The sequence below is a fragment of the Rhinolophus ferrumequinum genome, chromosome X (genome assembly GCF_004115265.2).
Source record: "Rhinolophus ferrumequinum isolate MPI-CBG mRhiFer1 chromosome X, mRhiFer1_v1.p, whole genome shotgun sequence".
Lineage (NCBI taxonomy): Eukaryota > Metazoa > Chordata > Mammalia > Chiroptera > Rhinolophidae > Rhinolophus > Rhinolophus ferrumequinum.
This window is the reverse complement of record NC_046284.1, coordinates 4,857,518-4,870,991: the sequence shown is the minus strand read 5'-3', so window position 1 is coordinate 4,870,991 and position 13,474 is coordinate 4,857,518. Positions and strand designations below refer to the sequence as shown.

Sequence of the window (13,474 nt, the reverse complement as noted above, 5' to 3'; positions counted from 1 at the left end):
TCTCTTCCTGCCTACCTTCACTGATACCCTTTCCATCAGGAAAATGAGAGACAACACACATAAAAAGAGAGTCAAACTGCATGTTTAATCCCTGAGCAGCAACATATTGCAGTCAGTCTGATTCAAGGATGGAGGAGGTTAGATGGCACTTAGCCCTTCATAAAGGAAGGAAAGTGCTGAGATTGGTCTTAAGGTTTTGTAGATGAAGTGCTAGGAGCTTTGGGAGGAAGGGCACGATGCCAGTCCTTGTGATGACCCCAGGCACATAGTACATCATCACAGTTATCCTCATCCTCTTTTTCACTTTCTGAGGAGCTTTCACCAAAGGCTCAAGGCTTCTCATCAATGCAGCAGCATTTAGATGAACGATGGCCCAAGAACTCATTGTCTACAGTGTCACTTGACCATTCCACTTTCTTGTTTGACTTCCCCTTCTATGGAATAGTTGGTAGATTTCCATCTTTTTCCTAGTTTTCCATTGTAACTGTGGTCTCTGAGATGAGTTCCATTAGCTTAGATTTTGACTCTTCCATAGCAGAACTGCAAGGGGAGCAAAGGAGGGAAAGTGATGTACCCAAAGAGTCTGGGAAAATATGGATCAGAGTCAAAGTCAGAATTGGGATGCTGTGACTCTTTCTTTGCCTTAAGTTCCCCAACTGTGAGATATCCAGTTTACCCTTGCTTCTGACTTGCTGTGTGTGATCAAAATCAGATTGTGGAATCACAGAACAGAGTTTCATTACCAGGAAAACTGAAGAGGTGGCAGAAAAGCAAGCTGTGCCAGTCTGGTTAATATCCTGTCAGGTTAAAAAGCAAAAGGTATTTTAGGATATGTGACTTTATGAAAAATGTCTTAGGAAAACTCATCAGTGGACCTTCATTTATAGTTTTCTTTGAACAGTGACACCACACACACGCACACACACACACACACACATTACTTCCTTCCTGCATAAATCATATTCTATTTGAGTGTGGCTGTTGTCTACTAAACATTATAATGAGTGTTAAAGATAAAGAAAAATAGAAAATAATTCATGTGCCATGTTATAGGGAGAATTTGGATTTCATACTGGAGGATTCATAGGATCATTGGATTTTTATCAGCCGAAGAGTGAAATTTTCAGGTCTGTGTTTGAGAATTTTCACTATCATAGCAATGTGAAGGCAGGAGAATGATAGTTTAGTTAAAAGATTAGCAGTCCACTTTGCGGGTTGGATAGTAATGACAACAATACTTAATAAAGGATGAACTAATGAAGTAGCACTGGTGGTAACAGAAATAAGAGTGTTGTCAACAACTCTATCTCTCTGTAAAACAAGAAAAAGAAAGAGAGAAGAGAGAGAGAGATGAGAGAGAGAGAGAGAGAGAGAGAGAGAGAGGAGAGGAGAGAGGAGAGAGAGAGAGAGGAGAGAGAGAGAGAAAGAGAGGAGAGAGAGAGAAAGACAGAAAGAAAGAGGAGTAGGAGAGAGAGGAGGAGAAGGAAGGAAGGAAGGAAGGGAAGGAAGAAAGGAAGAAGGAAGAAGAAGGACGAAAGAAAGAAAGAAAGAAGAAAGAAAGAAAGAAAAAGAAAGAAAGAGAAAAGAAAGAAAGAAGAAAGAAAGAAAGAAAGAAAGAAAAGAAAGAAAGAAAGAAAGAGAGAGAGAGAGAAAGAAGAGAGAGAGAGAAAGCCTTTGATATTATGAGTGGTCATGAGTCAGAATATAGGCAGAATTAGATTTCACAAGGGGCAGGGAAGAAGTATGAACAAGGACAGTTAATAGACGGCAAAACAATAGCCCAGAAAACAGTTATGCCTGGATTCTAGATGGTCTATTTTATGCACATACCCATATAATGGGAAACTCCCTGTGGTCTTTCTGGTCTCATTTGAGTCTTCTATCAGCAGCCGTCCTTAGGAAATCAGCCTTGCTTTTGCCTTTTGCTATGCCTATATCCATGACAACTGTTAGACACAGAAAAGAGGGTGTGCTTCCATCTCCTAGGAGACCATACTATGAGTAGTAGGTAGACTTGAAAAACACTGTTCCCCACAGCTCATTGTCCTATGGGGGATCCATATGTCTAATTAACACTGATGCTAGGTCTTTCAAATTCTTGCCAGTGTGTGGCCAGGCTAGGGGATTTCATTTCCCTTTTGAAAGTGTCTACTAGATTTGTGGTTCTCAAACTTTGGTGTACATAAAAATGCCTTAGAAAATTGTTTAAAATACATACCCTCAGATCCAATCCAGAAAGATTTGATTGAAACATGGTGGAGACATCTGAACCTTTACAATCTGTAAATATGGTTTTAAAATGGGTTTTGAAACATCCTGTGGCCCAATATTTTTTGGCAAACAGAAACATATCTGTGGCCCAAATTTAGTTCATGGGCCAACAAAGTCCTACCCTAGCTTAAAACATTCAAATCTTATTTAAATCTTAAACAATAAATAAATAAATAAATAAGTGGGAACTACCTTTGTTTTTCTTTTATAAATTACGTTAAATAATTTTACAAACATCTTCACCCATTCAGTTGGTTGCCTCTTTGTTTTTTTGATGGTTTATTTTGCTGTGCAGAAGTTTTTTAGTTCAATGTAGTCCCATTCATTTATTTTTGCTTTTACTTCCCTTGTCTTTGAGGTCAAATTCATAAAATTCTCTCTAAATCCAAGGTACATAAGTTGAGTAACTATGCTTTCTTCTAGGCAATTTATCATTTAAAGTTTTATATTTAGTTCTTTGATCCATTTTGAGTTAACTTTAGTATATGGTGACAGATAGCAGTCTAGTTTTGTTCTTTTCTATGTGGCTTTCCAATTTTCCCAGTACCATTTATTGAAGAGGCTTCTTTTTCTCCATTGTATATTTTTGGTTCCTTTGTTGAAAATGTCTGCCTATATATATCCAAAATATATAAAGAACTCATACAACTCAAAAAATAAAAAAAAAAGGGTGGACGGTAGGCTCAGTTGGTTAGAGCGCAAGCTCTGGGTTACTGAGCTGCTGGTTCAACTTCCATGTGGGCCAGCGAGCTGCGCCCTCCGCAACTAGGATGAAGTAAATGAGCTGCTGCTCAGCTCCCGGGTGGCCAAATTGCTCAGTTGGTTGGAGCAGCGGTCTCTCAACCACAAGGTTGCTGGTTCGACTCCCGCAAGGGATGGTGGGCTGCACCCCCTGCAACTAACAACAGCAACTGGATCTGGAGCTGAGCTGCGCCCTCCACAACTAAGATTGAAAGAACAACAACTTGACTTGGAAAACTCCCAGAAGTACACAATAAAGTCCTGTTCCCCTTCCCCAATAAAATCTTTGAAAAAAAAGACGAAGAAGAAACAGAGGGAAAAATCATAGAATACCACCAAACTGAAATAATAGCGATAAAAAGGCAAAGAAAAAATGTCCTACCAGAAAACCAGAGATAGAATGATAGGAAATCCTTATATATCAATAATCACCCTAAATATACATGGGCTGAATTCACCAATAAAAAAGCAAAAAGTAGAAGATTGGATCAAAAAACTAAACCCAACCATGTGCTGCCTCCAAGAGGCACATCTCAGCTACAAGGACAAACATAGACTCAAAGTAAAATGGTGGAAACTGACACTCCAAGCAAATGGTATTCAGAGAAAATCAGGCATAGCTATACTGATATCAGATAAAACAGACTTCAGGATAAAAAAGGCACCAAGAGACAAACATGGACATTTCATAATGATAAAGGGGACGATACAACAAGCAGACATAACAGTCATCAATATTGATGCCCCCAATCAGGGAGCACCGAAATATACAAGGAACTAGTAACAGAACTAAAGGGAGAAATTGACCAAAACACAATTATAGTAGGGGACCTAAATACATCATTGACAGCTATGGATAGATCATCCAAAGAGAAAATAAATAGAGAAACATCAACCCTAAGTGACACATTAGATGAAATGGACATAATTGAAATTTATAGAGCACTTCATCATAGAACATCAGACTATACATTCTTGTCTAGTGTACATGGACGTTTTCAAGCATAGACCATATATTGGGACATAAAACTAGCCTCAGCAAATTTAAGAAGATTGAAATCATACCAAGCATATTCTATAATCACAAGGCTTTGAAATTGGATATCAACTAGAAAAGGAAAGCAGGAAAACCCACAAAATATGTGGAGATTAAGCACATACTTTTAAAGAACAACTAGGTCAAAGAAGAAATAAGAAGAGAGATCAAAAGATACATAGAAACAAATGACAACGACAATACATCCTACCAAAATTTTTGGGATGCAGTGAAAGCACTTTTAAGAGGGAAATTTATGTCATTACAGGCCTGACTCAAGAAAGAAGAAAAATCCCAGAAAAATTACCTCACGTTATATCTTAAAGAACTAGAAAAAGAAGAACAAATGGAACCCAAAGTCATGAGAAGAAAGTAATAAAAATCAGGGCAGAGCTAAATGAAATAGAGAACAAAAAGACAATGGAAAAAATTAATGTAACAAAGAGCTGGTTCTTTGAAAAGATTAATAAAATTGACAAACCCTTGGCTAGACTCACTAAGATAAAAAGAGAAAAGACACAAATCAACAAAATGAAAAATGGAAGAGGACAAGTTACCACGGATGTCGCAAAAATATAAAGGATCATCCAAGAATACTATGAAGGATTCATAGTATTCAATAACCTAGAAGAAACGGAGAAGTTCTTAGAAACATATAGCCTTCCTAGGCTAAATCATGAAGAACTGGGAAATCTAAATAGACCGATAATCAGTAAGGAAATTGATCAGTCATCCAAAACCTTCCCAAAGCAAAAATCTGGGTCCAGATGGCTTCACTAGTGAATTCTACCAAACATTCAAAGAGGATCTAATACCTGTCCTACTCAAACTCTTCCAAAAAATTGAAGAAGAGACAATACTATCTAACCCATTTTATGAGGCCAACCTTACCTTGATACCAAAACCTGGTAAGGATAACACACACACAAACAAAATTACAGACTAATATCTCTGGTGAATACAGATGCAAAAATCTTAAACAAAATCCTAGCAAATCGAATGCAACAATGCGTTAAAAAGATTGTACATCATGGCCAAGTGGGGTTTATCCCAGGGGCACAAGGATTGCTCAACATATGCAAATCGACCAATGTGATACATCACATAAACAAAATAAAGGACAATACTAATACGATTATATCAATAGATGCAGAAAAAGTGTTTGACAAGATACAACATCCCTTTATGGTTAAAACATTTAATAAAATGGGTATAGAAGGAAAATACCTTAACATAATAAATGCCATACATGACAAACCCTCAGCTAATATAATTAATGGTGAAAAACTGAAGCCCTTTGCTCTACATTCTGAAACTTGACAGGGCTATCCCCTATCACCCCTGCTTTTCAACATAGTATTGGAAGATCTAGCCAGAGCAATCAGGCAAAAGAAAGAAATGAAAGGCATCCAAATTGGGAATGAAGAAGTTAAATTGTCACGTTTTGCAGATGACTAGATGTTATGTATAGAAAACCCTAAAGACTCCAACAAAAAGCTATTAGAAACAATAAATGAATACAGGAAAGTTGCCGGCTACAAAATCAATATACAAAAGTCCATTGCATTCCTACATACTAATAATGAAATCCCAGAAAAAGAAAAAAATACTTTTTCAATTGCAACAAAATGAATAAAATACCTAGGAATAAACTTAACCAAGGATGTGAAAGACCGATATACTGAAAACTGTAAGACATTTTTAAAAGAAATTGAAGAAGACACAAAGAACTGGAAAGACATTCTGCGTTCATGGATTGGAAGAATCAACACAGTTAAAATGGCCGTATTACCCAATGCAATATACAGGTTTAATGCAATCCCCATCAAAATCCAATGGCATTTTTTAAAGAAATAGAACAAAAAATCATCAGATTTGTATGGAACCACAAAAGACCCCAAATTGCCAAAGCTGTCCTAAGAAAAAACAACAATGCTGGCAGTATCACATTCCCTGACTTCAACTTCTACTACAGGGCAGCAACAATCAAAACAGTATGGTATTAGCAGAAAAACAGACACACAGACCAATGGAATAGAATTGAGAACCCATAAATAAACCCACATAAATATGGACAGAAAATTTTCAACAAAGAAGCCATAAACATACAATGGAGAAAGGACAGCCTCTTCAATAAATGGTGCTGTGAGAATTGGAAAGCCACATGCAAAAGAATGAAATTAGACTGCTCTCTGTCACTGTGTACCAAAATTTACTCAAAATGGATCAAAGACCTAAACATAGGACCTGAAAAAATACACTGCATAGAAGAAAACATAGGTACTAAACTTACGGACCTTGGGTTCAAAGAGGATTTTATGAAATTGACCTCAAGGACAAGGGAAGTAGAAGCTAAAATAAAGGAATGAGACTATATCAAACTAAAAAGCTCTCCACAGCAAAAGAAACTGTCAAAAAAAATAAAGAGGCAACCAACTGAATGGGAGAAGAATTTGCAAACAATTCTTCCGATAAAGGGCTAATATCCGAAATATATAAGGAACTCATACAACTCAACAACAACAAAACAAACAATCCAATTAAAAATTGGGCTGAGGACCTGAAGAGACATTTCTTCAAAGAGGACATACAAATGGCCAATAGACATGTGAAAAAATTGTTCAACATCACCAATAATCAGAGAAATGCAAATAAAAACCACAATGACCTCACACCAGTTAGAATGGCTGTCATCAACAAGACAAATAGTAACAAGTGTTGGAGAAGCTGTGGAGGAAAAGGAACCCTCAGACAGAATTGGTGGGAATGCAGATTGCTGCAGCCACTATGGAAGGCAGTGTGGAGGGTCCTCAAAAAATTAAGAATAGAATTACCATATGACCCAGCAATCTCTGTCCTGGGTATCTACCCAAAAAATCTGAAAACATTTATCTGTAAAGATATATGTACTCCAATGTTCATTGCAGCTTTAGTTATGGTGGCTGAGACATGGAAACAACCAAAGTGTCTTTCGATAGATGACTGGATTCCATTGTATATATACACAATGTAATACTATTCTGCTGTAAGATGAAATAGTGTCATTTGGATGGAACTTGAGATTATTATGCTAAGCAAAATATGTCAGACGGAAAAAGTAGCGAATCACATGATTTCACTGATATGTGGTATATAAAACTAAAAACAACAAAGCAACAAGACAAACAAATGAAGAAACAATAACTCATAGACACAGACAACAATTTAGTGGTTACCAAAGGGTAAGGGGGGAGGGGCGTGGTAGATGAGGGTAAGGGGGATCCAATATATGGTGATGGAAGGAGAACTGACTCTGGGTGGTGAACACACAGTTTGATACATAGATGATGTATTACAGAATGGTACATGTGAAATCTATGTAACTTTACTAACAAATGTTACCCCAGCAAACTTTAAATAAAAAAAAAAGGCCTGTCTGAACCCTGCCTCCTTTGAACAGCCAATTAATTTAAACCCTGTACTAACTATTAAATCTACAACAAACTCTATTTTGGGTACCTGCTGCCCAATAATTATGATGATAGCACCTTTCAGTTTTAACCTGGTTCCAAAAGAAAAGTAGGGAGCATTCCAAGGGTGTGAAGCTGACAGTAAGAATTTATACAGATTCTTTTTCATCAGTTTCTCATGCCTTAGTAGGTCACTTCATCAGGATTATATACCCAAACAAAGGCAGAAAGAGCCCAAATCCTTCATCTGTTATTTCCATAGGGAGATTTTGGGGTTCAAGGGTATTAGAAAATGTACCAGTGTCATTGACACCCCCTGTATTTTTCTTCTACCAGATAACTTGTCTAAGGTCAAAACACAGCACTGTAATTCAAAATATAGTCAGAATTAAAAACAAATCTCATCACAACCACTTTCACCAGGCTGGTTTAATTCACCATTATCTGTTACCTGGATGACTGGATAGTCCTAAGTTGATCGCCCTTTTCCCATCCTTGTACCTCATACAGACTATGCTCTAGACTCTCCAGAGTGATCCTGTTAAAATATGAAACAAATCACATCAGACCTCTGCTAAAAATACTCAAATGGCTCCCCATCACACTTGGTGTAAAAGCCAAATTCCATTCTCAGACCTCTAATGCTCTAAGCTATGTGCTCCTCCCAGATCCCCAGCACCTCTGTGAACTCATATTGTGATATTATCTACCTTGCTTACTCAGCTCCAGCCATGCCGCTATCCTCAGTGCTCCTTGAACATGCCATGCCGCCAGCGCCTTGGGGCCTCATCATTCCCTGTCCCTCTACCTAGAATGGTCCTTCCCCAGACAGTCACAGGGCCAATTCTGTCATTGCTTTTACGTCTTTACTCAAAGCCACGTTCTCAGCGATGCTATCCCTGGCCTTCCTGTCTATCCAGTTTCGGCCTCCTACCTAGAATTTCAATTCCCCATTTCTTGCTTTTCGTTTTTCTTTTTTTCCTTTTCCTCCTTAACACTTGTCACTTTGAAAATACATTACACTTACATATTGCATCTCACCTACTGTCTGGCACAGTAACATGAAAGCTCCATGAGGCTAAGATGGTTTGATTTTTGTTTTTCTCTTCATTACCACATCATAAGTACACATGCCTAGAAAACTGCCTGGCAGAGAGCCCACCTGAAGTTAAGTACTGGTAGGATGAAGACAAAGCAAAGAAAGAAAAAAAAGAGAGAGAGAGAAACGGGGTCAAAGTAAGCCAAAGGGGGACTAGTCTGCTTTCCGTGACTCTAACCCCAAAGCTACAGAGGCAAATGCCTCCAGGGGACAACTGGGCATTTTATTCGAATGAAGCAGGCCTGCTGGGGGCGTGGCCAACTTGAGAGCATTCTGAGTCTAAAATGGGCTGAGCCCTTCCTCAGATCCAGCTGCTTGTACCCTAGTTGGAATGTGGACCCTAATCCTCAGTTTACTGTTTTTGTTGTTTTTTTCAGGCGAGGCAGAAATAAGAATTTTTATAATGCTAAATCTCCCAAGTGGCTACAGTAGCTACTTAAACATAGAAAACAAAAGCTGGAAGATCAAACGAAATATGACAGCTGGCTGAAATTGGCACATGGGTGGCCTGCAGGTGTTTGCCAGACTAAATTGTGTGATGTGTGAAAGACAATGAATCCCTGCTACGGTGAGGTGGGCTTGCCTCGTGTGGTTGTTGAGGCAAACAACTTCGGGTCATGGTGGGTGGAGAATGAACAGGCATTACCACCTTCTTTCAACTCCTGGAAGGTCCCTGTCTCCACCCCACACCCACCCCCGCTCTGCATGCATGGAGTTAAGGAAACCTGGGCAGTGGAGAGTCACCAGAACTTCTCCTTTAAGGGCAAGGGTATATTTTAGTGAAGTGTTGGGCGGGGAAACCAGAGAGAGAGAGGGTTTTGAGGGGAACTTCCATGGCAGGACTATGGAAAGGCAAGGAGGAGAGAAGGACGCATACCCATGAGTCGGGACGCCATGTCTCTGAGGGACTTTATTGGGGTTACTGTACCCTCTCCATACCAAGCACCACCCCTCTATCTATCTATGCAATATAGAGTTAAAGGAGTTAGCTATACAAAGCCACAACTCCCAGCCTGACTGCCCCATGCCATCTATCTCACCTGGAAACAGAGCTGCACAAACTTGCATCACAGCTCCCTGTGGGCTTAGGCGTGGGCAAGATTGGCCAGGAGCACCTGTAAAGGGTCAGTAGCCACCCACTTTGATGGGGTATAGACAGAATGCGGTTTCTGGGGGCAGCAGACCTCAATTTGGTGGAGCACTTTGTGGAGCCACCTGTGGTTTGGGGAACTACTGAAAGGAGCATGGACAGTCAAGAAGTCGCCGTGCCCTGGAGATAAAGAGAAGGCTCAGTCCTCTGATGCCCCTCCTCTGTAGGGAGACAAGGTACAGTCCAGTGGGAGGAAGAACATGCTGTACTTGGGTTCAGCAAGGTCCCATTTTTCTGGATAAAATACTTTACAAATGCAAGGTGGCACGTCTCTCAAGTTCTGAGCGCCCCACAGCAATTGTTTGTACAAGTGTACGGAAAATGAACTAAGACCTTAGGTCCAAGATTTACTGCCCTTTGGTCCTCTGGAAAACGTGAGGAGGCCGCTCACAGCCCCGTGCTTATGGAGCGCCATGGTAGGGTATCTCGGCTGAGAGTGGGGCTTCTGCTTTGTAGGTGTGGCATGAACTCCCTGAAATAAGAGTTTTAGGTATTAACTTGGCTCCTGCTTAACTCTTGAGCCACCCCTGTCAAAATACCCTTCTAGGGGACCTCCAATCCATCTGGCTTATTTGACACTTGCCACTTCTTTAGTGCCCAGAGCCAGGGATAGCAATGTGGATACTGTCAGAGGGCCAACTTTTTCCTGGGCCTTCCCATCTCTCGTGGGCCCCACTCCCCACACCTCTTTGACTGTACTCCCTCTCCCCTAGTCAGTCTTCCTAGAATTCCTCCTCCCTTAGTGCCCTTGCCCTTCTGGCCCCTCACACAGGCACACTCCCCTTGAGTATCCTTTAGTCTCTCCCCAGAGACTAAAGAGAATCTTAAGAGACTATCCTTTAGTCTCTCCCTGCCAGCTTTGTCTTTCTCCCCCTTGCTCTGAACCTCTTCTAAGCTGCGTTGTGTCCCTCTCTACTCAATTTATTCTGTCTGTTTCCCTCTAAGCCCCAAGATCTCACTCTCCCTCTGTTGTTCTTTACCTCCTCCCAGTTGGGCGCCTTCCCCCTGAGGAGCCTCTCCATTTCTGGCCCCTCCCCACCTCTTCCTAAGCAGTCACCTCCCCTGTTCCCTTCCCCCACAGCCCCTCTCTAGTTCCTCCTCCTCCCCCCTCTCTAGGCCAGACCAGCTAAGTCCTATTCCATTTTTAGATGACTGATTATGATACTAGCTGAACTTTATTCACAGCCTGAATTTACAGCTGTCCCTTCTTTTCATGCCCCATCCACCAAACACACCCAATCTTTTCAACATGATAAAGTCCTTACACACAACATGTCATGTCCACATACATTTGTATTTTTCAGAACAAAACAACAATGATGCTGGCAAAGATGTTGAATTCACAGGGACCCTTAAGCTCCCAATACACTGAAAAGCAACAATATTTTGCATGTCTACAAAGCATACGTTGGTTTTCACAAATGTGGAAAAGTGTCCCCTAACAGTTAGGACTTTTTCACCAAATCATAGACATAGATATGGAAATCATCATCAAACTTGATGAAATACACAGAAGGTTTGGCTTCCACTTGGTGAATGACCATGCCGATCCGTTTGGAGCCATCTTCTTTGGTATATTCCACATGTTTACCTATCAGGCCATCTACAACTCCTCCTGTCTCCCTCTCTGCTGGGGGAGACTCAGTGGACTCTGGCATGATACGCAGGTCTCCTTCTTTATAGTCATCTAGAAGCTGGTACATGTATAAGACAGGATCTTTCTCATAGGTAATATAAAACCAGGCTTTCATGATTGGTGCTTGGGCTAAGACCATTCCCCTCCATTCATCCTTGGAACCATGCTCACCCTCAAACATATGTTCCACAGCTTTACCAATTATGGTGTTTGCAAGGTTTGCATCACTGACTTGAGGTGATGCCACCCTGTCAGAAAGAATCTTAAGGGACAAAACTCTTTCATCTCTGTGAAGTTCCAGTCCATAGACACAGTCAATTCCATCGTATTTCACCAGATAAAGGGAGGGATTTATAGGCACCTGATCCAGAACGGTTCCTTTCCACTGGGTGATGGGTTCATCACCTTCCTTCCACCCGTGTGAAATTCTGCAGCCCACGATGTTCCTGCGGGGCTGGGACGAAGGTCTGCCCCTCTGTTTCTTTTGAAAGGTTTTTTTCTTCGTCATGTTTGCAGTCCCAGTGGCCCGTCCCGCAGGTGCAGGTGCCCTGGTTTGTTGCCCTTCCGCCTCCTGTGCGTTGGGGGTCTTCATTGAGCCTGCAGCGGGAGGAGAGAAGGGGAGAGGACACTCAGTATGCCATAAGGTGAAGTTCTCCCGACAGCGATGTCTCTAAGTACTCTGCGCTGGCACCTAAATTTTCCCCATGAGCTTGGCAGCAATACTGGAAGTCCTGGACGCCTGCCTGCAAGTGCTCTTCCTCCTAGGTTCCTTTAGACTGCGGGGAAGGGCAGCAGCGGCAGTGGTACTGCCTGGGGTTAGGAACTCTGCAGAAGGGGGCGGGCTACCTCCTTGTTCAGAGCCCACTGCCTCCACCGGCCGCCACCGGCGCGCACTCTACTCGTAAATCCGCTGCAAAGCGCCTTTCCCTCCCAGGCGTTGACCCGCATGCACTCACTGTCCTCTGGCTCTGAAAGCCCCAGCCTGCTGCCCGCACGCCCCCTGCCAAGCCCCAATTGCTTTGCTTTCCTGGCACCCAGTGCCCTCGCTTCAGTTTCTTGCCAGCCTCCTAACGCCACCCCCTTTTCCTATAGCCCAGTGCACTTTCCCACCCGAGCCTCACTGGGAGCCCGCCTCCAGCCCTTAATCCTGCAGGAGTCCTTCTCATCTCCCTTCTCCATCCTGGTGCCCACCAATGGCCTTGGCCTGCCTGGTGTCCACCGCCCGGGATCGCGGGCCTCACGTGCCCAAATCGGACACCTCGCTCCTGCCTTCGCTGGGAGCCTGTGAGAAGGAGGGTCAGCAGGCGCTGAGCCGGCTGCTTGCAAGAGCGGGGAGGAGGGGAGGATCCGTAGGCGAGGAGCCTGTCTAGGAGGGCGGCCGGGCTCGCGAAGAGGATGGTGGCTGTGTCTCCAGCACCGGGCTCGCTGGCCCTATGCCTCCCTGTCGGCGGCGGCAGAAGCCCCTCTGCCACATCGGGCTCCCACCAGCCGCTACTGCAGCAGCAGTCTCCTCCCTCTTTTTGTATAGGACTAAGCGTTTAGTTTCCTGTCAGTGAAGACACACACTTCCTGCCACACACTGTTCAGGCATCCTTTTTTGCCCTGGAAGAAAGCCTAGGATTCTCCTCCCCTTTCAGAAATTCATACCTGTGTGACCTGTAGGTGGTCCTTTCCTTGTCTTGTCTTCCCCACCTCCACTCTCCGGGGCTCTCTAGCTCCACCCCTTAGTTTCCTTACTAGAGCGGCTTTTCATTTTTAACACATTCCTCACACTTTTGCATACATACAAATTGACAGAGGAAAACCCTTACTCAAAATATAAATGGACACAGAAATCCTTTATATTCATACACAAATATATGCATGTGCATATATATGTGTATTTTCTGTGTATATTTGCAGGTATTCATATTCACAAACACATAATGCCAAATACACACCTGTATGCAATCACAACACAAAGGCATAATTCTTGTATACACATACACAGAAATATATATAATGTAAAGTACAACATAGGGAGTATAGTCAATAATATTGTAATAACTATGTACAGTGTCAGATGGGTAATAGATTTATTGGGGTGATCACT

At 42.1% G+C, this 13,474-nt stretch overlaps 1 protein-coding gene across 2 annotated transcripts; it reads right to left on the bottom strand.

The window, feature by feature from the left end:
- Positions 1–11,031: 11,031 nt before the first annotated feature.
- Positions 11,032–13,068, bottom strand: LOC117025709 (spindlin-2). 2 transcript variants are annotated; one of them, XM_033111809.1, is made up of 2 exons: positions 13,030–13,068; positions 11,032–11,979 (listed from the first exon to the last, which is right to left on the bottom strand). In XM_033111809.1, the coding sequence occupies exon 2, from the start codon at positions 11,972–11,974 to the stop codon at positions 11,192–11,194; it is 783 nt and encodes a 260-aa protein (XP_032967700.1). In that variant the 5' UTR covers positions 11,975–11,979; positions 13,030–13,068; the 3' UTR covers positions 11,032–11,191. The 2 variants fall into 2 exon arrangements, with proteins under 2 accessions (XP_032967700.1, XP_032967691.1); XM_033111800.1 differs by lacking the exon at positions 13,030–13,068 and adding an exon at positions 12,574–12,882.
- Positions 13,069–13,474: the final 406 nt, after the last annotated feature.